Below are 24,412 nucleotides of genomic sequence, written 5' to 3' on the forward strand. Positions count from 1 at the left end.
TGGTAACTGTTTTTCAAAAAGATCTTCTTTTGTGTTCAACAGAAGACAGAAATGCATACAGACTTGGAACAGCATGAGAGTGAGTAAATGACAACATTTTAATTTTTGGGTGAACAATCCCTTTAATATGTTGTTGCATAAAAAAAATGTCCATTATCCATCGTCTATAGAGATATATGATGTATGATTTCACGTGAAACTCCTGATCAAGCGGATTCCTATTGGAATGACTGGATTTCACTTGTGAAATTTTGCAGAGTAATGACAAATGTGACCATACTTACAGGCAGTATCATAAATCATGAAACTTCATAAAGGTATGGTCATATTAGCGAAATTTCTGCTAAATTTAATGGGCAAAAAGTCAATTTTCTATTGTCATTATCAGAAGCATAGCTCATACAGAAGTCATTTTTATATCAAGCAGCTTTCTGTCGGGCAGTGTGGAAAATTTCAGCTAAAATTTGTAGTGTGACCAATGCAATAGTGTGAACTGACATATTACAATATTAGCAGGACAGTAGGTCATCCGGGTATTTTAAACCTATGGTTTAATGAATAATATAGTATTTGGTCATGAAGAAGAGAAGCTGGCCAAGGCTGAGCATTCTGCAGTGCATTTTGTGATTGCTTTATCAATGAAAGATATAATTAGGTATAATTATAGAAATATAATTATATAATTAGATACATCTATAATAATATCCTAAAATAAGTTTTGGAAATGATCATGTGTTTGATCAATAGTATAGAATCCAAGATATTTTCAAAAAACCTGCAGTACGGACATCAGATGTAATCAGAATAGCATACACATCAGCCCAACAGCTGTCTACTCACCTATGACAGTAATGTGTACCGGCTGACTGGCTGTGGAGTTCACTTGTCCCGTGTTTGAGGATTTGAGTTGGTAGAGGCAGACATACTCCCCACCATCCTCCCGTCCCATTGTCTTCACACTGAAGCGAGCTTCATGGGACTGAGACACCAGCTGAGCTGGAGCCACCATGGAGCCCTGGGTTCCTTTGGCTCTCCGGAGCAAGAGAAAAGCCTCAGGAGGCTGTTTCTGAGGGTCAGGTGGAGCCTGACAGTGGAATGACAGTGTGTCACCAGGAATGACATGCCCACCAGAGGGCTCGACCACCAGGTGAGGGGATGGAGGGGGACTGACTGAGACTACTGCAAGAAGAAAGTCAGTTATGAGCATTTAGTGTTTTTAGAATGTATGTGTGCAAAATCAAAGATAAGAGACAGAAATGCTAACATACTGATTGAAATACAACACTAAAGATGTAAAGCACTGTTGGGTGGAGTAGTTTGGGTTAGTGGTTACAAACTTTCAACTGTAGAAAGAGCTGTTTCTTTAACCGTCACACCGCTGTGACCTCAAAACATCTCTCACTACAGCAAAGCTGCAAACTACCTAAACCTGTGCCTCAGCAAACAGAGATTCATGCATATATATATATATATATATATATGTGTGTGTGTGTGTGTGTGTGCGCGTTTTTGTGACAAATGAGGACATCAATTTGTATAATGACATGGGTATGACATAGGTATTAAAAGGAGAAGTTGACTTATGAGGACATTGCCCCATGTCCCCATTTTTCAAAAAGCTTATAAATCATAGAGTGAGTTTTTTTGAGAAAGTAAAAATGCACAAAGTTTCCTGTAAGGGGTAGGGTTAGGTGTAGGGTTGGTGTAGGGCAATAGCATATTCAGTTTGTACAGTATAAAAACCATTACGCCTATGGGATGTCCCCAATTTTCACAAAAGCAAACATGTGTGTGTGTATGTGTGTGTGTGTGTATGTATGTGTGTGTGTGCGCGTGCGTGCGTGCGTGTGTGTGTGTGTGAGTGTGAGCATGTGTATGAGAGAGAGAGAGAGAGAGAGAGACAGAGAGAGAGAGAGAGTAAGAGTGTGAGTGTGAGGGCGAGTGCTTTTGTGAAAAGTCAGGACATAGATTTGTATAATGACAAAGGTATGACATAGGTATTACAATGTGAAGGTGACTTTTCAGGACATTGACCCATGTCCCCACTTTTCAAAACGCTTATAAATCATACAAAGTGAGGTTTTTTTGGGGAAAGCTGAAATGCACAGTCTCCTGTAAGGGGTAGGTTTAGGTGTAGGGCAATAGCACATACAGTAAGTACAGTATAAAAACCATTACGCCTATGGGATGTCCCCACTTTTCACAAAAACGAACATGTGTGTGTGTGTGTGTGTGTGTGTGTGTGTGTGTGCGCGCGTATTTTTGTGACAAATCCGGACATAAATTCGTATAATGACAAGGGTATGACATAGGTTTTACAAGTAGAAGGTGACTTTTCAGGACATTACCCCATGTCCCTACTTTTCAAAACGCTTATAAATCACACAGAATGGAGTGTATTGAAAATCTGAAATAGCACAAAGTTTCCTGTAAGGGGTAGGGTTAGGTGTAGGGTGATAGCACATACAGTTTGTACAGTATAAAAACCATTACGCCTATGGGATGTCCCCAATTTTCACAAAAACGAACATGTGTGTATACCAGAGGTGGGTAGTAACGAGTTACATTTACTTCGTTACATTTACTTGAGTACATTTTTTGGGTAACTAATACTTTTAGAGTATATTTAAAAATGGGTACTTTTACTCTTACTCAAGTACATTTTTAGTGAAAAAACGGTACTTTTACTTCGTTACTGTGGGCGACGCTCCTCTCGTTACTTTATCTTAATGCATTAAAAATCCTTCAATTTATTCCAAGCGCGCCTACTTTTTTTTTTCTGGGCAATGAGCGATGCCCGTTCGCGAATGATTCATTCTTTTGAGTCAATTCTGTTCAAGGCTTGATCAAACCAGTTGGCAGACCAGTGAATCGGTTCGCGAATCAGTTTGAATGATTCGCTCAGTTCCCTGCCGCACCCGCACGCGCTGAGTCTGAAGCGGCTCTCACTCAGAGTTGTAACATCAAGAGCGTTGAAGACGTGGAAAGGCTATTGCTAGCTATGAAGATCTTTATTAGATGAACACCGCGTGTGCTGTCGGTTCCACAGGTATAGATTCTATTACAGTACACGATACCATGATATTACCAATTTGTTGTACATGTACCTTCTAAATACAATGTATAATTTATTCATTGTCACAGAGTATGAAATAAACACCGCCAAACCCGCGTTAGTTCCAGGAGGAATGCCTTGCCAAGACACAATTAATATTGATATTTTCACAATATTTACGCTTGCAGAAATAAAGGCTACATTTGTTTACATTTTGCAGAACAGACGGAAGAAGTGCATTTGTTTCGTTATGTTCAGATGTTCTGTAGCGGTCATGTGAGGACTTTTACTCTTCTCCGTGTCAGAGGTTATATACATTTATAATACATAATTAAACTTTAAAATATAATTTAATTTAACTCAGTGATGCAAATCAGAATTTGTATCAGCTGTTACTCCAGTTTTCAGAGTCATATGATCCTTCAGAAATCATTCAAATATATTGATTTATTACCAGTGTTGTTGAAAAAAAAAAAAAAAAACAGCATATGCTGATATGGTATGTTTTGAAGCTGGGATGTTGGTTTGTGCTGGTCATGTGCTGGTCTTGAGCTGGTGCTCAAACCAGCATCCCATGCTTCAAAACATACCTTACCAGCATATGCTGTTTTTTCAACAGGGAACAGTTTTGCTGCTTAATATTTTTTGGAACCTGTGACATTTTGTTCAGGATTCTTTTATGAATAGAAAGCTAAAAAAGAACAGCATTGATAATAAATCAGGCTGATAAAAATTCTGATTTGCATCACTGAAATAAATTACATTAAAGAAAAACAAACATTAAAAGTATTTTGAACGGCAGTGTGTGTGTGTGTATATAAAAAATGTATCTAAATATCTATATATCTAAATAAAAATAGACTATATTCAGTATATCCAAAGTAACTAGTAACTAACTACTTGAGTAGTTTTTTTATCCGATACTTTTTTACTCTTACTCAAGTAACTATTCAGACTATTACTTTTACTTTTACTTGAGTAAATATTTCTTCAAGTACTTTTACTTTTACTTGAGTACAGTTTTCGGGTACTCTACCCACCTCTGGTGTATACATAATATAACAAAAGAAACACTCACCTTTCAGCTCTGGCTTCATATAGAAACTGATCCTGCTGCTGTCAAACTGACAGCAATACAGATTCTCTTTTTCTGTATCTTTTCCCCTAAGAATAAAGCGAGCCCCTTGCTGTTCGTTTGAATGCTCAACTTTATCTATCAGCTGGTGTATTTTGAAAAGTTTAAATACAAGTCCACCATAACCTTCTGGAGCCTGGCACAACAACTCCACAGATGAATCTCTGGCGTCTGTCTGGGTCAGTGTAGGAGCCGGTGGAGCAGAGTATTCAGCAGCTGAAACGCCAAGAAATGTTACAAATTAACTCAAGTGCTCAATTCATATCTGGTCAACCAGCTAGATTTGGTCCAAACCTGAGCCAGAATGGAATTTCATACTTGTTTAAACTCGGTATTTTCAAGTTAAATATCTATTCAGTTGAATGTATCTATTAACAACAGAGATTTGTGGCCCAAAAACAACTTCATATTGAAATGAAACACTAAAGACATTGATTACACTGTTTTATATACAATAAAAAGAACATTTTGTGATTTAGATTACAGTGGGACAGATATTGTGGTTCTATAGAAATATAAATGTGGAAAATTAAACACTTACCACTAAAATGCTGCTTGAGGATGATTAAAACTGTGAGGAAATACCCACAAGATGACATTCTTCCAATGCTGAAGTCCAAATATTCCAATTTCTTTACAGTTTATTACAGCTTCAAAAGTCTTATAGGTGTCAAATGTCTCCAATTGTCTTTATGACTTGTGGATTAAGTGGTAAGACAGATGCATAAAATCACCACTACCTGAACCTCCCTTCCCATTGACTTCCTCATCCTCGCATTAAAAGCACCAACGAGTATGTTTCATATGTTTAAAAAAACCACATCCTTCCATTACAGCAAAGAAGAAAGGCAGAAAGACACTCCCACGAGTGACACATGTGAGCTAATACTGCATATGACAACGACAGGAAATTAATGTATTCATGTGCAAAACTCACTCATCTGTGTGTCTTCTCCTTCCAAACAACCTTCAATTTGTCTACTGATATTTCTGAGTGTGTATAACTAGTGGTCGATATTGACCAATATGGTTTATTTTTTGTTCATCTCAACCCTGTGGTTAAGAAACGTATTTTAAATCTAACGTCATGTTTACTGCAGCTGGGAGGAACTGTGGTCATTTGACTGTTTTGTCAGTGTCACATGGACAGGAAAACAAATATTGCCATTTCTGTTTCTTGTGTATCCTCCCCATTGTGCACTTTCAAATTTGATTGATTCCCTATAACAGATCCCTATAATGTGAAACCACCTAAAAAAATGACCTTTGACCCAAAGCCATAAGTATAATGAACCTAAAAACCATCATAAAATAATACCTGGATATTCAGTCTTTTGTCACTTATAGCATTCCATATAAAACTTTCATTGCCAACAAACACCTTTATCTTTTATCATAATACCCATCAGAATTAGTTTGCCACAGTAGCATGGCAATGATCTGATACACATAAAACATAATCCAGTGACATTTAAACCCAGTGTCTTTTTTTTTTTTTTTCTCCTTGTGGTTAAATGACCACTACTTTCTGTATGCTATATAAATACGTATGCTGCCTACATTATAAACAATATCCTGAAACTACTTTAGGGAACTGATATATAATGAAATATCTGTGGAAAGTTTCTAAAATATTCTGCGGTACATAAAATACAGTCAGTTAAGTACCAGTTTGGACACATATTCTTTGTTATTTCTATATTCCTCATTTTAAATTTTGAAGGAAGGAAGGAAGATTTTGTTGTGACCAAAAAATGCTAACAAATCAAAACTGTTATATTTTAGATTCTGCAAAGTAGCCACTCTTGCATAGATCACAGCAGTGCAAACACTAGGCATCTCTCTAGGCAACTTTATGAGATGTCACGAGTAATGGCAGATAACTTAAGGACATTTATATCGCTTTTGTGTGTGTTCTGTCTGCTTCTTTCACAACCATTGTGCTCCAGATCAGCTCGCAGACTCAAGTTGCAGGAATAATCAGGCTCATAACAGACTCTCGCTGCTTGCTTAACTGATCGTTTAGCAATGATATTTTTGGAGTTCGTTCACGGTTTGGAGTTCTGACCCTCCACGAATGTCAAGAATTACCTACCTAAATATGAATCTCTAGCTTTATATAGATTCAACCTTTAGATGTGTATACATGTTTAGTAGAAAAGTGTTTTTTGAAAGAAAGCTCTTATGCTCACAATTTATTTGATAAAAACTACAGTAAAAACAGTAATATTGTGAAATATTATTACATTTAAAGTACCAGCATTATTCCTTTAGTGGCACAGTCTTCAGTGTCACATGATCCTTCAGAAATCATTGCTCAAGAAACATTTCTTATTATTATCAATGTTGAAAACAGTTGTGCTGCTTAATTTTTGTAAAAAGCATGATTTTCACGTTTTGTAACAATTATCTTTACTGCCACACTTTTGATCAATTTGTGTCCTTAGTTACTAAATATTTAATATTAATTAAAATATACCCAAACTTCTGTTGTGTAGTTTATTGTGGTAGTGTATGTAAATAAAGATTCATATACAGTACATAGAATAAGAATATACAAAAAGAGTACACAGAAATAAAAATAAGAAAAACATTTTAGTATATGTATATATATATATATATATATATATATATATATATATAAATAAAAATAATGCAAGAAAAATAAGACTAAAAATTTAATTTTGCCTACAGAAATGAACAGTCTTAGTAAACAATCATAGTAAAATAAGTCAGCTGTTTAATCACAATGAGGCCGACTTGCCACTTTTAGCCCTGTTTTCAGATACAACCATCAAGTTGCAAATGAATTAAGAGATTCTGACATTGCAGATCTGCTTGTGTTTATTTAGCCACTTCGTTTGAGTGACCTTACCCCGTCTGATTGTGTATTTTGTTCTCACGTACCCACAGGCACGGTAAAAATGCATAGGAAAATGATGTGTTCTCATTCAAATGAGTCAATGCAGTGGCTTTCAACAAAAGCAGCTCAGCAGCGAGGTCTGATGGTGTAAATGTGTGTATGTGCTGTTATCTGTGGAGTAAGAGGCTTCAGAGAGACCCAGAGCTCTATTATCTCATACAGGACAGGAGGCCTCTCATCGGCCTAACCACACTGATAACCGCTCTCCAGAACATAATCACCTACTGAACACCGGCCTTCTGAGAATCGCACACTCACACAGACACTGAAGTGAGTTTATGTGTTTCATGGGAGATCTATTGCATGAAATTAGAGCTCTGAGTGTAAATGAAGACACTGTATATTCCACTTCAGCTCACTTAATACCCTTGATACTGTTTACACATCTTAGCTTTCTATATCAAAACATCTAATCATTTATAGTATTTTGTACATTAAAAGCATTAAGTATATATCAATAACATATTTATTTAAATTTAATTTCAACATTATTTAACTAAAATTACTTTTTAAATATTATAATAAATGAATTTAAGTTTATGTTGACCATTATTGGCTGATTAATCTACTGCATATATAATTTATTAACAACTGCATTTATTTTTTTAAATAAATATGTAACATTTAATTAATTATATTATTAAATATTATTAATATTATATTTAATTATTAATAATATAATTTCTCTCATTTTAGTTTTAAAATGCCCTCATAAACAAATTTCATATTTGGAAATATGAAATTTCCAAATTTCCTCTCTCTAAACAGCTCAGCAGAATTAAAATAGGTGATATGATCAATAAAGTGTTTAGATACCAGAATTTCATTTAGTGCGTTTATCCACATTGCTTCATTCTGCTGTTATTTTGGTTGAGTTTAACTTGCAGAATTGCAATGACTCCAAAGCACTTTCAAATTTTTGGACTCAAATTTAAACTCCACCCACAATCACAACTGTCAGGGGTCTTAAACGTAAGTTTATCACTGATAGAGAGAAAAAGAGAGGGAGAAAGAGAGGGGGGAAGAAAGAGAGGGAAAGGGTTACTAGCATTAATGCCACTGTGAACTTTTTTTGTAAATATCTTTAACACTAATTTCTGGGTTCCTGCCCTTTGCCTTTTGCACATCTAAGACTCTTTTTGGATAAACACAAAAGAAGACGCATTTATTTGCCTCTTTTGGAGACATTGGAAAGTTATTTCGATAATAAATGCTAAAAGGGCACCAAACGGATGGCTGTGACTCAAGCCGTACTGCCTTCGTTTTCAAACTTCTGCAACGCCCCCGAAAACATGAAGGTATGTTTGTTTCAGTTATTTTATCTCAACAAACTTGGTTTATTTATGGTAATTACAACTGTAACTGTTCATTTTGATAGTGTCTTTAATCTTATGATATCATCTTCCATTATGATAGCTGACTAGTTACATAACAAACATGATTGTCATTTCTCCAAGAAATCCCCTAAAAGAGAAAAAACTGAAAGGAGATGCTGTGGTTTAGAAACTAACATATTCAATTGCAAAATTCAAAATGGTTAATCAAGAAATGTCAACATAAGTTTTAAAATATCTGATGATTCCAAAGGCTTGGAAGTTTGAGAAAGGCTTCTTGGATCTGGACTCCAAGGATCTACACCAAAGCACTGGCAGCTATAAACCTTCTCAGTTTCTGTCAAGTGAAAACCATGATGACAGTGAGGGATGCTGGGATATGGAGTTCCTGCTGTCTGACTGGGGCGGTGCATCACCTGAACGGTCCAGCTCTCAAAACTACACTTCCCAGCGGCCGCCGATGCAAGACCAGGTTCACAGTCCTGATCTTTACCAGGTCCAGGAGTCAAGATCAAACAGATACCAAGTGTCCATTACAAGTTCTCTGGCTGAGCTGCTTCCTCATGAAGCAACTTTAAGTTCCTCATTGCCTGACCTTTTTAATGGAGGATATTTGGAGCAGCAGCAGCAGCAGCAGCAGCAGCAAGTGGCAAAATCATTCTCGCCACCAGAAAACCCCCATCAGTTCAGTAGTTTCCCTACTGCTAATGACAGCAACAGAGAAAATGAGAGAAACAGCATGGGGAAGATGAAGTCGTGGGATTTTGGACACTATCCTCAGCCTGCACCTTTGATACCCTTCCCTTCCCACATGTCTGGGATCGCCATGGAAGATCGCCTGGTGTTTCCTCCACACCATCACTATAGCTTCATCCAAAACTACTCGCAGCCCAGACTCTACCAGCCTCAAGTGAACTACGTGCACAGGCAGCCGGCCAGCCATTATCCGTCCACACAGAGCATGGTGCCTGACTCTACAGTGCCCCCTGCAGGTCTGGAGGGGAAGCGCATGAGGAGGGGGGTGTTGAAGAGGAAAGCCACAGTTCACAGTTGTGAATACCCAGGCTGCCATAAGACTTACACCAAGAGCTCTCATCTCAAAGCACACCTCCGAACACACACAGGTAATCTGAAAACACACTTTCACTTTTTATGTCCATGTTTAGGGTCAGAATATTATAGAATGGCATATTTTTAACAGCAAATCTGTAACGACAAATCCCATAAAAATTCAATCCAGTAGAATCCATCTGACCGACAACTAGAAGGTCATACAAGCACATTTTACTTTTTTATTTATTTCTGATAGTATTTACTGTTATTATTAATTAGCTTTATTTTTACATTTTCAGTTTTAGTGATTAGTGTTTGTAATTCTGTTATTTTTGTTTTTATATTTAGTTATTTCAGTTTTATTTTAAAGACTTTTGTTATGTGCTTTTGTCATTTTTATTAGTTTTTTTTAGATTTCTATTTAGCTTTAATTTACTGTTATTTCAGTTTTTGTTTAGTAATTTTAGTACTTCAGTTAGTTGCCAAGGCAATATTTCTAATGTTCAATTTCTAATTTAAAAAAAAAACTTAAGTTTTTCATCTGATCATTTTATTTCATTTTAGCTTTATTAGTTATTTTAGCTTTAACCATTAACTAAAGAATGTTTAATAGTTTTAGTTTAATTACCAATAACAACACTGCAAGAGATTAGTCTCTTCATTTGCTTCTGTTTTGACGCATGCAAACCCTGTAGTGTGGCATCATATCCTGTCGCTATTTACTGCTTCATTGTGGTGTTCAAATATCACATGCACAAAGCTTTGTTTGAATTCATTTTTAGAAAGAAGGAGACCATTTGACTCACTTGTAAACCATCTAAATCACAGTTCATTTTGTTTTTATAAGCCTTTTAGGGGCAGAGTTTTCAAAGCAGATTATTCTACAACAGACCATTGTGTAAAAAAATACTGAAAAGTGGAAAACGTTGTGATAATCATTTTTAGAAATCAGAAAACAAAGCGAAATATACAGAATGTGCAGAGGCTGAGACTATGTAGAAATGCACCCTTTGTCTTTACCTTCTTGTATTTCTGTTGTCCTCAGGTGAAAAGCCGTACCACTGCACGTGGGAAGGTTGCGGGTGGAAGTTCGCCCGTTCGGATGAGCTGACGAGACACTTCCGAAAACACACGGGACAGAAGCCATATGAGTGTATGCTCTGCCACAGAGCCTTCAGCCGTTCTGACCACCTGGCGTTACACATGAAGAGACATGTGTGAGGCCAAACACAAACAAAACACAAAAAGCAAATGAGTCCACACATTGAGGTTAGTCCGTGAGGGCATTTTAGAGGTTTAGAGAGGACCTGTGTTCAGCAGGTGATGTGCTGGACATTGTTTATCCATAAAGCACTATTACATAAACATAGACAACTGACATGTACATACTATATATTAAATGATAAAGGGGATGAGTTGGTGATTTTTTTTTTTTTTATAAATAAAATCATAATCAAAAGTAGGTTTCAAAAGCTCAAAATTGGTATTTACTTACAGTAAAAACATCAGACTTATTCCAATCTGGACCCTTTAACTAAACTGTATGAATTAGGAAACGGTAAAGAATTAATTGAAATCCACCCATCAAAAATGGATTACTGTGAAAAATAAAAAAACAAAAGAGAAAACATGGGAAAGAAAAGTAGTTAACTGGCAGGGCAGTGTGACACGTTCTCATTGCTGTAATGTAATGGAATTCCCGATGGATATGAATTAGAATTAGCTCATGTACATAAAGATGCAGAAATATATGTAGCTTAAAGTGTGATTTTTTTTTGTTTTTTGTTTGTTTTTTACAGAATATGAAAAAAAAAAAAGATATATGTTGTTGTTCAGGTCAGCGGTGAGCATTGTATTATTTTATATAATTTGATCTGATTTCTTATTTATTGTCTATAGTCCTTATTGTGTGGGAGTTCTTTGGCATTTTAAATGTTACCGAAAGTCATAAGAGTCTTCATGTGTAATGGTAATATTGCTATTTATATAAAAGGATACCATTGAGAGAAAAATAAATATATTTTGCCTTTCATGCTAATGTTAATGTTTTTTTGAAGCATTTATTGTTTTACTGAATATATGATCATCTATTTATGTGATCTTATTCAAGAAATTAATAAAGCAACTGCAATTCTGCACTTTCTGTAAGTCTTATTTCCAACCAATAGATGGCAAACTAACGCACAACACAGTGTGTGTGCATCTACTGCTCCAGTGCACTGGACAAATGTGAATTATAACGTTGTTCTTTTATTATCATCATTATTTATTTTGGGCCCCTGGAGAAAAGCCTTGATGTATTAACAAAAAGGAAGAAAGCTGACAAGACACCCTCAAAAAGACTTATTGGCCAAAGTAAGGCCATATCGGTTTATGGTGTTAAACCTGTTTGGGGGGATACAACTGAGATTAAGCAGTCTGGGATTAGCCTGGGTTATGTTTTGAACGTCAGACACACGTCACGCATGCAATCGCTGGAAGGGGGCATCTGAGGACACAATGCACTGTGGGTCTGGTTATTACACTTGTTTCAGAGGCACAGCAAATGGAAGCTGGAAGGCAGCAGACTGTTACCACATAGCATAGTTAACTTTCCACTGCAGAACACATATTGTATAAGGATAAAATGATAAGAGAAGTCTTGTTAATGAAAATGTTTTCAATTAACTTAATATACTTTGAGGTCAAATTCATTTCCAGATGTTTGCTGAATCTCATCACACCTCCTTTTCAAGACATTTAAGCATATTCCCAATTAACTCATACAGTCGTGTTTGGCATAATATTGGCTTGTTTTGCAACCACAGGACCTGAGCACCTTGCAGTCATTGAGTTGACAATGATTTCCTCTGTATTCTACATAATCAAATGTGAGGCCATTTGTCTGACAGCTAAAGCTTGGTGGAATGGGGTCATGCAACAGGACAATAATCTCAAGCACACCAGCAAATCTACAACAGAATGGCTGAAAATGAAAACAATCAAGGTGTTGCAATGGCCCAGTCTAAGTCCAGACCTGAATGATGAAATGCTTATGAGAGCTGAACAATGAACTGAACCGAAGCCATGTTGTAAAGAAGAGTGGGTCAAAATTCCTCCACAACGATGTGAGAGACTGATTAATCATTCAAAAAAACAATTATTGCTGCTACTTTATGTTAACGTGGCTTTACAAGCTATTTTGTTTTTCCACACATGGCTTCTCCATTTTTGTTAAATAAGTAATGAACAAATGTAATATGTTGTGTGGTGTTGTTCACCTGAGGTTGTATTTTCCTCATTTTAAGACCTACTAAGGACCAGATGATTTTATGGTGTACTTTCTTTTTCTCATGACTGTATGTCTACAGTACGTTATCAATTAGTATGTTCTGATGTTGTTCCAGGGAAATATTAACCACTAAAAGTTTATAAAATTAGAAAAAAAAAAAGAAAACATCTCGTCCTCAGCTCTGTGTCACACAGCACATCAATTTAGATATAAATAATACGGAGGCACACTGCTGTGCCTTATAAGATAATTGTGAATAAAATGATGTTAAACAAGGATAAGCAACACACAGTGACAGAATGGGAGAAAGATGGGAGGCAGGAAGGATAAGGTTGCTCTCAACATCATTTAAACAAGTTCACCAAAATATTTTGTCATCATTTATTCACCACCATTTCATTCCAGTCTCGCATTATTGTGCCTTTCTTTGATATCAAACAGATCTTATCAGCAATGAGCTGCATGGCTCTTGCTTAGAAGAAAGTAATGCTACAGTGTTACCAAGACATGGAAGAAGAGTGAGAGATCACGAAAGCATTCGGTTTAAAAGAGAGCAGCCAATTTTGAGTTTCCAGTTTGTTTGATTTCTGAATGCATGGACTGTTTTCCGATGTCTGATTACATTGACCTGTACACACACACAAACCTTTTAATTCATTTATTCATAAATAAATAAGGCACTTTTTGTGTAAATTGTGCTATAGGCAAGGAGAAATCAGATATGGAAAAACAAATATGCACAATTATTAGGAACTCTGTCACTAATTGAAAATAGAGGAACACGTCTACACCATATGACTTCTCATAAAAAAGGCAAAAGTTGTCTCATGACGAACAATTTACATTTCAAAAATGAGGAAACAAATATTAACGCAAAATCCCATCTTTATTTACAATTTCCTTCTTTAGTCTTATTTTGCTGCATGTCATGCACAATTAGCCAGAAAGGTTTTAATGCTCAGATTATATGAAATCAGTTTCAATATTAACAGTAAATTGAGCCACATATTATACTTTGGAGATTAAATGATACTAGTGGCTCCTCTTGCATTTAATTTCTCCTTTGCATTTGCTGTCTGTGATTAAAAGCATTGGTGCAGATTGACCAGACTATAAGCACACTGAGCTTCAAAACAACAATTTACACCATACACTGAAAACCGGACAGAGATAGAGAGAGGGAGATGAGTAAGTGTTGACATCGCTCTGTCCTCAACTCACCCTGTGATATCTGTTCAAGAGCTCTGTGTGTGTGTGTGTGTGTGTGTGTGTGGGCTCAGTGACTCAGACTCAAGCAACTGCCTTAATGTACTTAATCTAACAAAGACGTCACAAGCCATAACAGAGCAGGTGTTCGTCCTCGTTATGCAGAACTGCAGTAATAAAACTGCTCTTAAAACACAAAAAATTGTTATTTGGTCTTTATACCGTATAAGCAAGAGCATATGGAAAAAAAGAAAGAATGCTACTCTAATAATTTCTCTGTTCCAGCATATTCTGGCAACATATTCTGATTCATCTGATCAAATGAGTTGCATAATAACACTCCTTTAGTTAAGGGCGAAGGTTCTTTAAGGTAAGAAATAAAGTAACAGTTGTGTCTGACTGGAAGACTGAGAAATAAGGTTTCATTGTGCAGTTTATTTTACAGCAGTAACTCAATGAAGGACCACTTTACAAAGAGTCTTTATGATGTTTATCTCCGGCTGCCTAAGGACAACATTTCTTTTCCAAGACAGGCTCTATGTAAGACACATAATGTACAGTACTTGTCAAAAGTTTGGAAAAAAATATGATTTGTCAATGTTTTTAAGTGTCTTATGCTTACCAAGGCTGCATTTATGAGCTCAAAAATACAGTATAAACACTAATATTGTGAAATAGTAATACGATTTAAAATAACTGTTGTCTACTGTAATATATTTCAAAACGTAATTCATTTCTGTGATGCAAAGCTGAATTTTCAGTCTTCAGTGTTACATAATCCTTCAGAAATAATTCTAATATGCTGATTTGCTGTTCAAGAACCATTTCTTCTTCTTCTTCTTATCAATGTTGAAACAGTTGTGCTGCTTAATATTTATGCAGAAACCATTATACACTACTATTCAAATGTTTGGTGTGTGTGTGTGTGTGTGTGTGTGTGTGTGTGTGTGTGTGTGTGTGTGTGTGTGTGTGTGTGTGTGTTTTAATAGAAATTAATTTAAAAATTCAGCTTTGCATTACAGGAGGAAAATATATTTAAAACATATTCAAATCAAAATAATATTTCACAACATTATTGTTTTCAACATATTTTTGAACAAATAAATCCACCCTTGGCGATCCTAAGAGATTTCAGTAAAAACCATTTAATGTCTTCAAAACTTTGACAAGTACTGTATATCTGTCCTTTCTAGATTAGAATGATTTTTCTAATTGATTAGCAATTCAACCTTTTGCAGGTCAAGGGCCCATGGTGGACAGAGATGTCCTGTTACATAATGTCATAAATAATTTATTAAATTAAAGCCTGGCCAATGCTGTGCAGAAAGGATGGTCGGTAAGGAGCTCTGCAGGATTACACATCAGATAAATGTGCAAAGCTGCTCCTAAGCTTAAAGTCACTTTCTCCATTCAGCACAGCTATCACAAGTGCAGGTACATTTGTTTAAAACAAAACCGACTCTGACATAAAAAAAAAAAAAAGTGGTGATGTATCACTGTGGGTGAAATCTATAAAAACAATTAAATGCAGCTTAGGCTTTTTCCAGCACATATATTTAATATTTTGCAGACAACCAAAAATGCAGACAGATCTGTGACTGGCTAGATCAATTCAGAATTCACGACCAGCTACAAGATTTTAGCTAAAAGGAGTCTTCCAAGGTCAGTACATGGAAAATTGTACTGTTGTGGCATGTAGATTAACAAAATAAATAAATAAACAAAAAAGAACTGAAAAAAATAAGTGAACTGTTACATTTAATGAGGCACTCAGCAGAAGAAAACAAGGCCAATCCACATCCAATAATTCTATGACAACATGATGCTAAAACCCTAAAGCAACCATAAAAACGATAAGAACAGCTTTACAGCTCAAATTATACACTTTTAACAGACGTATTAATGGAAGCTTTCACGTTTAAGTATAAGTTTCACATTTCTGCTTTTAATTCCTCCAAAATTGGTCACTGAAAATGAAAACTCCCTTTTTGCTTTTTTTTATTTGTATTTTTTTAAGAAAATGAATTGGAAATCTTTTTCTTTTTTTTTTGTGGTAATCAACAATATGCAACAAATGCTGTCAATTGAGCTGAATTTTATTGAACCCAGAATATCCTTTTGATCAATCGCTTCTGTTATTGCGAAATATATCAACGTGACAATAAATAAATAAATATAGCGTAAGATTGTTAGGCTACATGTTATATGTCAAAATAATTAGCCACAACAGCAATAAAGTGCATTATTTACAAGTAACCACACAAAATAATTCAGGACTAGCCTACTGTATTCAAAACACTGCCACCATTTGAACATTCATAAAATCTTGCCCTTAACACTGTTGGTAAGATTTTTTTTTTCGAAACGGAGATCTCGAAAGCCTATTTAGCCTATTTAGTTCGTGTTTGTGTTTAATCCAGCGTTGTTGCATTTTACGCGCTCTGCTGTTGCGGTCGTTGGTCGGTCTGACTCAGAGTTGAGACCAGCTGACCTCGCGACCCGAGCTGAACCCTTCAGAGGAACAGGGATATGAAGACAGACAGAGCCCTGCCTGACTGAGCCTGAGCTCGCTACGAGCAGGAAGAGCGCGCCAGCAGTGCAGCGTTTCATTCAGCGAATATATCGCGGCATAACTTTCTCCTGACATGCAGCTGCCGCCGGTGACTTTAAAGTGAACCATTAAACGTTTTACTGGAAGGTAAGCAGATCTAATAAATTCATATGACTGACCGTAATTGATGGTCTTTTGCGCGTAGTAGCTACTTGCAAAAGCATCAGACTTTGAAATGATCTCAAAAAGCTTAATATTCGTTAGTGAGCGCGTTTTAAAGACCACTCAACGTTCAGCAACCGCGTGTAAATGCTATTTAAGCCACAACTTTCAAAAACAAGAATTTCAATATTAATTAGAATTTAAAATCTGAATAATCAATTACCATGGATTTCTGTTTTTAAGTTATGCTTATATGTTCTAATTTCTAAAGTTACTGTCTTTATAATTTGGCTTCACATGTATTACAATATACGGTGTATTTTAATACACCTGAAGCCAAAATATAAAGACTTCACCTTTATAAAAAATTTCCACAGTTAGGTAATATGCGAGCCTACATAACCCCCTTCATTTTATTTCTGCACTCAACCACTAGGGGGAGTTAAAGATCTTCAAGACGACAACAAAGAGTTTTCTGAGTGCCAACATTTTAGAAGACCTGTGAGTTTGTCTTGTGATTTTAAACATACAATAAGCCCCAGACTCAAAGCATGAAAGATCAAAGTGTCACGCTGGCAAAACAGAGAGTGATGCACCCTCAAGAAATATCTGATCCAGTCAGTCAGGATGGGACTATATCCTTCACAGAAGAAACAGTGTCCATATTAACATCCAGCAGCATGCTAGCCCGCTCTTTTTTTATCCACCCCAGAGGTCTGAAAGACCAAGAAAGCTCCGAGACTGACAGCCGCATCACTCTGCGTCGCAAACGTGAGTGTATCCCTGACGAGAAAAAAGACCAAGGTTATTGGGACAAGCGCAAAAAGAACAATGAAGCTGCCAGGCTTTCGCGTGAGAAACGCCGCATCAGTGACAAGGTGGTAGAAAGCAAAGTTCTGGCTCTTCTTGAAGATAACGCACGTCTGAAAGCTGAGCTACTGGCACTGAAGTTCAAATTGGGTTTGATCAAAGATCCCACAGATTCACCAGCACAGATCTGCTCCTTTGGTCCACATAACCAAACATCTCCAGCAATACCCTACAACTGTCCCAGTACAAACTTACAACCTACATTTGTTCACGCATTATCAATCTCACAGCATGGTGGTCCAGATGGGGCGAAAAACTATGGGTTCTTCATGCCTGAGGGGTCAAGCATTGGGAACCCAGAGCTTTCAGATGATGCTGGAGGTGAACATATCCGGAAATTCCCTGGTGAACAGCCAAGCAGTATTACAGCAGTGGATACAAATTCATTAGGATGGCAAGCGAACAATATGAAAGGTCTTCCTCATAAACTACGTTTCAAGACTCCAAGTGGAATTGTAGGTGCTGATGCTGAAGTCCTTCTTCCAGTGGAGAATACTTCACGGTCTCAGTCTACAGAGGCTTTAAGGAGGCAACAGACACACACAATGCCATCAGCTTGTTCAACTGCACTTGAGAATAACCCTTCAATTCACAGGCATAGAGAAAATAACAGCGCCATTCGATTCCAGATCAGTGCTTTGACTGAAGAAGTGGCCCAGCTCAAAAAACTGTTGTCTCAACATCAGCTCTCTAAAATGAACTGAAATCATCTGTCCCACCTGTCTTCTGACCTATCCAAAGAAAGAAGCCCATTTTTCTGATTGTAACAGACAAATATAAGAAGCCAGCTGGTTGTTCACTGGAACAGCTGGCAATTTAAGCGATTTTTAATTTATGTGAACGTTTCATATGCCTGTCTGCTCCACTGTTCACTGCATGCTGGATGAAATGAAAAATGTTGTGAAAAGCTCTGCTGTCTTCTGTGTCTACTGTTGTGGTGCATGGTGCTTTAAGTTAAGCAAACCTGAACCTTCACAAATGTCCATTGAATCTAAACCTTTTTTGTGTGTACTTTTCCTGTTATTTTTTCATTAAATCTCTGTTTGGGCTTTTGCTTGGGGAGAGAACTCTTGGTTTTGCCAGTTTGTTTAAATGCACTTGGGGTTCAAAGTATTTTTCTTTCTCTTTTTTTTCTCTTTTTTTTTATATACATTAATTTTACACATCTGGTACAAATATGTGCTCGTTTCATGAATAAGTGTGGATTTTTTTGTTTTTTTACATGGAAAGAAGGGAAGTAAAATGATACAACTCTGATTTAAACCACAGGTTTGTTATTAAAAGATGTGAGATAAAAAGCCTCTGATGAAAGCAGTAGATTAGAACAACATGCAAAAGTCCACAATGACACACAAAAGGATTTTTATGATGATATTTCATTTCTTTACAAACCCATATTCTTTATGTCTGTCTGCTTCCATGTTTATAATCTAGAAGAGTCAACAGAGAATGAATTGTATATTTTAAAGCACTGCATAGTTCTGCTCAGAAATGAATTTAGTCAGCCTAAAGCTAATTTAAACACACACACACACACACACATATACATATATATATTTATACAGTGGGGCAAAAAAGTATTTAGTCAGCCACCAATTGTGCAAGTTCTCCCACTTAAAAAGATGAGAGAGGCCTGTAATTTTCATCATAGGTATACCTCAACTATGAGAGACAAAATGAGAAAAAAAAATCCAGAAAATCACATTGTAGGATTTTTAAAGAATTCATTGGTAAATTCCTCGGTAAAATAAGTATTTGGTCACCTACAAACAAGCAAGATTTCTGGCTCTCACAGACCTGTAACTTCTTCTTTAAGAGGCTCCTCTGTCCTCCACTCGTTACCTGTATTAATGGCATCTGTTTGAACTCGTTATCAGTATAAAAGACACCTGTCCACATCCTCAAACAGTCCAACTCCAAACTCCACCATGGCCAAGACCAAAGAGCTGTCAAAGGACACCAGAAACAAAATTGTAGACCTGCACCAGGCTGGGAAGACTGAATCTGCAATACGTAAGCAGCTTGGTGTGAAGAAATCAACTGTGGGAGCAATTATTAGAAAATGGAAGACATACAAGACCACTGATAATCTCCCTCGATCTGGGGCTCCACGCAAGATCTCACCACACGGGGGACCTAGTGACTGACCTGCAGAGAGCTGGGACCAAAGTAACAAAGGCCTCAAATCCTGCAGTGCCAGACGTGTCCCCCTGCTTAAGCCAGTACATGTCCGGCCCGTCTGAAGTTTGCTAGAGAGCATTTGGATGATCCAGAAGAGGATTGGGAGAATGTCATATGGTCAGATGAAACCAAAATATAACTTTTTGATAAAAACTCAACTTGTCGTGTTTGGAGGAGAAAGAATGCTGAGTTGCATCCAAAGAACACCATACCTACTGTGAAGCATGGGGGTGGAAACATCATGCTTTGGGGCTGTTTTTCTGCAAAGGGACCAGGACGACTGATCCGTGTAAACGAAAGAATGAATGGGGACATGTATCGTGAGATTTTGAGTGAAAACCTCCTTCCATCAGCAAGGGCATTGAAGATGAAACGTGGCTGGGTCTTTCAGCATGACAATGATCCCAAACACACCGCCCAGGCAACGAAGGAGTGGCTTCGTAAGAAGCATTTCAAGGTCCTGGAGTGGCCTAGCCAGTCTCCAGATCTCAACCATCGAAAATCTTTGGAGGGAGTTGAAAGTCCGTGTTGCCCAGCGACAGCCACAAAACATTACTGCTCTAGAGGAGATCTGCATGGAGGAATGGGCCAAAATACCAGCAACAGTGTGTGAAAACCTTGTGAAGACTTACAGAAAACGTTTGACCTCTGTCATTGCCAACAAAGGGTATATAACAAAGTATTGAGATGAAATTTTGTTATTGACCAAATACTTATTTTCCACCATAATTTGCAAATAAATTCTTTAAAAATCCTACAATGTGATTTTCTGGATTTTTTTTTCTCATTTTGTCTCTCATAGTTGAGGTATACCTATGATGAAAATTACAGGCCTCTCTCATCTTTTTAAGTGGGAGAACTTGCACAATTGGTGGCTGACTAAATACTTTTTTGCCCCACTGTATATGTGTGTGTGTGTGTGTGTGTGTATATTATATATATATATATATATATATATATGTAAGGTTTTTGTTTTTTAAGATTCTGTAAGGAATTAATACTTTTATTCAAAGACACATTAAACTGATCAAAAATGACAATAAAGACCTTTATTGTGTTACAAAACATTTCTATTTCAAATGAATTCTGTTCTTTTGAGCTTTCTATTCATCAAAACTTTCCTCAAAAATATTCAGTATCACAACTGTCTCTTGAGCAGCAAATCAGCATATTAGAATGATTTCTGAAGGATCACGTGACATTGAAGACTTGAATCAGTTACATTTTAAAATATATTCAGATAGAAAACAGTTATTTTAAATTCTAATAACATTTACTGGTTTTATAAAGATTTCAGATTACTATTACGTCAAAATATGTTCTCTGGTCACTGTAAGAAAATACTATTTTTATCACTATTTTTAAATTAGTTTTTTTTTTTTTTTTTTAACTAATCATCTTAGAATAGAACTGAACATATTCATAGTAAAATATATCATATTTATTTGTCATTTTAAATATTTAATTCTGGTGAACAAACACATGACCCGCATATACTCAGCAGCTGACTGATCACAAGCAGCTCTTTGCAGGGCAACAGTATATTTGGCTCCCAGTATGGCTGATTACAGCAACAGCTTCAATGGCAGCGTCAGCACCTAAACGGCTATTTAAAGATGTGAGAGTGAACGTCATTGATTCCCTATAGTAAGGTGTGAATTCATTCGCTTTTAGCAGGGAATGGTGTTCTTGTACCAAGGAGTGAGTAGTAGAGCAGAAAGAAACAACAATTTGTGAATTTATTTCCTCTAGAGATTCCAACAGTCTCACTGTCTGTGAGACAGTTTATCGCAGCTACATGTTCAATGTCAACATCAGCACTTCTGTTGCTATTTTAAGCTGCAGGAGACAAAGTTATTGATTCACGAATGCATTTATGCTGAGCGTTAAACATGCAAGCAATGCAAAAAGACACAGGCAAGCAGCAGTGGATCGAAACAAAAGGTTTACAGGCTCAGCTGCCAAAATTCTGCTCGGTGTTTTGTATTTTAAAATCATGGCTTTCGGGCAGATGTTTGCAGGTCAATTGAGCTGATCTGTGCTTGGTTTATCTGTTTGTGTAGTAATACACTTTTTAATTTAATGTGTAAGCAGCCATGTTGGGGGACTTTTGACTTCAAAATAGACTTTTTGACTTCGAAAAGTCAATCTGAAAAGTGTGCAACGCTAATTAATAATAAAAATGACCATTGTTATTATTGTCTACAAATGATTATTATACATATCATAATAATATATAAATTATAATATTATAAATATTATTATCATTAACATTTAAAGGAATAGTTCACCTAAAAAGCATATTTGGAGAAATTTAGCATTTCATCATTTGCAGTGAATGGGTGCCGTCAAAATAAGCATCCAAACAGCTGATAAAAACATTATAATAGTTGTTTCTGGACAAAATACCAATCTATGATCCATAATGCTGCTTCCTCCAGTGAAAAATTCATTCTGACGGCACCCATTCAATACAAAGGGTTCAATGGTCAGCAAGTGATGTAATGCTAAATTTCTCCAAATCTGCTCTGATGAAGAAACAAAACTCATCTACATCTTGGATCACCTGAGTGTAAACGTTCTCCATTTTACATTTTTGGGTTAACTATTCCTTTAAAACACTTACCATGTCTCATGTTTGAAATATTACCATGTGGGGGCACTACCATTCTTTGTTTATATATTTATAGGTTGGCTGTTGACTATGACGCAATAAAATGTGTGTGTTTTTATCCTGTAGGCTACTTTAACTATACAAACATACCAATAAACAATATGCACTTCTACAATATAAAGCTGGTCTTGATTTGTAAACACTGAGGTGTAATGTTTATTAGGCATTCTGCTTTTATGAATGAAGACGTGGCAGGATTTCAAAATATTGCCCCCACTCATAACTACTAACATCTGCTCCCCTTGGATCTCAGATCTACTAGTGGACCGGCGAGTGTGGTTGCTCAGACAATACAGCCCCACAGAGGATGCCTACGCTGCTTCCTGTTCCATGATCCACATTAGATAAACACACATTGGGTTCTTTGTCTCTCCCAGCACCCCTCATCAACCCCTCTCTATCTGCAAGGAGGGAGGGGGAAGGAAAACCAGTTGCTAGGCAGGCAGCATAACGGTTGCCTAGGGAACTGTAGCAGACGCAGCTGTGAGTGAATGGGGGAGAATGCGGAGGGGGAGAGAAAGGCAAGTTCAAGGCCAACACCCCCAGTCTGCGTAGTGTCCGTCAGCACCGCGACAGATGAAGGGGGAGCGCGCGGGCTGTCTCTTACCGTGACCCTCTTCATCCTAGCACTTCACTAGGATTCCATATTCTAGCGTTGTTTAAGACAGGGCAAAAGGTCACATGTTATAAAGATCGTTGCAGCTGGCTTGAGATTATTTTTGCCACTGGTAAAAATACACGTACTGTGTCAAAAGGTTCTTAAAGGTAAAGTTCACCAAAAATTGAAAATTTCACCCTCAGGCTATCGAAAATGTAGAAGACTTTCTTTATTCAATCTTCAATGTTTTTTTCATCTTTCAAGAAATGTTTATGTTTAACCTTAAACCGTGAAAAAGTCCATTCTCTTATGTCCTCTCACATCAAAACCTACTGACATGCTTGAACAGTTTTGGACTGTTTTGCTTGTAAACAGTGCTTGATCTGTGCATACTTCTCTCCTGATTCAGACGAGATGACTGGAGAAAGCAATATTATGGATAGAGGACTCATATTTTAGCCAGGAACAATGGTTTAAAAGTTAAAAAGGCTATAATGATGGATTTGTTTCTCACAAACACTTTACAAGATGTTTATTGCTGGACTGGAGTGGTGTGGATTACTTGTGGAGTTTTTATCTGCTGTTTGGACTCTCATTCTGACGGCACCCATTCACTGCAGAGGATCCACTGATGAGCAAGTGATATACTGTTTCCATGAAGAAACAAACTCATTACATCTTGGATGGCCTGAGGGTGGTAACATGTTAAGCAAATTTTCATTTTTGGGTGAATCATTCCTTTAAAGCTCACTGAGGTTCACATGCAAATTTGTGAGGAAAATAATTGCATGACCTACTTCCATTTAAATGTAAATTTATGTTCTTTGAACAAACAATCTCACGAAAGGACCTGAGTCAAGTGCATTTACAAAGATGCATTTTATTTCAGTGATTTCTGAATCAGGTTTGTAAGGATTCAAACTGAACAACCGGTTGAAAAACCCTAGTTGTTCTTGGAAAGATAATGTTACTTGTTTGTTTATGTATAATTAGCACCTTCTGGGAACTGTACTGTCACCTATTACATTACTTAGGTCAAGAAACTTAGAGTAAAACAGGAAGAACCTATCGATTCATGTTGTGTAATAATGACATACACAGACACGTACACATAACCGAAATATGAGTAAACGCTGCAATGCATACAAGAATAAAATGTTAAGAATGTAACTTGAACTTGGCTTCCTGTACTGGGACTGTATCCTTGGCCTGTATCATGTTTTGTAAGAGACAGGGCATGTACAAGACATAAATTCTTCTTAAACAACAAGCTTTTTTTGGGCAACTGAAATTCACTATACGAAACCATATAAACTAAATAGGCAGCTGAATTATATTAGTGTTTATTTTAGACTCATCACTAATATTTCAGTATATAATTCAATGTCAAGCTACATTA

General features: G+C 36.7%; 2 protein-coding genes across 9 annotated transcripts in view; one reads left to right on the forward strand and one right to left on the reverse strand.

Moving 5' to 3' along the window:
* The window catches only part of plppr2b (phospholipid phosphatase related 2b), a 165,373-nt gene that overhangs the window by 121,009 nt on the left and 19,952 nt on the right, over positions 1-24,412 (reverse strand). For 3 of the 8 annotated variants that reach the window (XM_058779643.1, XM_058779644.1, XM_058779645.1), the window contains exons 2-4: positions 10,521-10,691; positions 4,134-4,406; positions 841-1,179 (exon numbers count right to left, since the gene is read on the reverse strand). In XM_058779643.1, coding sequence (XP_058635626.1) covers positions 841-1,179; positions 4,134-4,406; positions 10,521-10,647 — 739 coding nt within the window. In that variant the 5' untranslated portion in view covers positions 10,648-10,691. Of the gene's footprint in view, positions 1-840; positions 1,180-4,133; positions 4,407-4,731; positions 6,610-10,520; positions 11,633-24,412 lie in introns of those variants that run through there. The other 5 variants (XR_009271771.1, XM_058779647.1, XM_058779646.1 and 2 more) reach the window with 5 other exon arrangements.
* On the forward strand, positions 15,278-20,392 carry nfil3-3 (nuclear factor, interleukin 3 regulated, member 3). Its single transcript, XM_058779656.1, has 2 exons — positions 15,278-16,675; positions 17,127-20,392. The coding sequence occupies exon 2, from the start codon at positions 17,242-17,244 to the stop codon at positions 18,262-18,264; it is 1,023 nt and encodes a 340-aa protein (XP_058635639.1). The 5' UTR covers positions 15,278-16,675; positions 17,127-17,241; the 3' UTR covers positions 18,265-20,392.

This window comes from Onychostoma macrolepis, chromosome 06, assembly GCF_012432095.1.
Source record: "Onychostoma macrolepis isolate SWU-2019 chromosome 06, ASM1243209v1, whole genome shotgun sequence".
Lineage (NCBI taxonomy): Eukaryota > Metazoa > Chordata > Actinopteri > Cypriniformes > Cyprinidae > Onychostoma > Onychostoma macrolepis.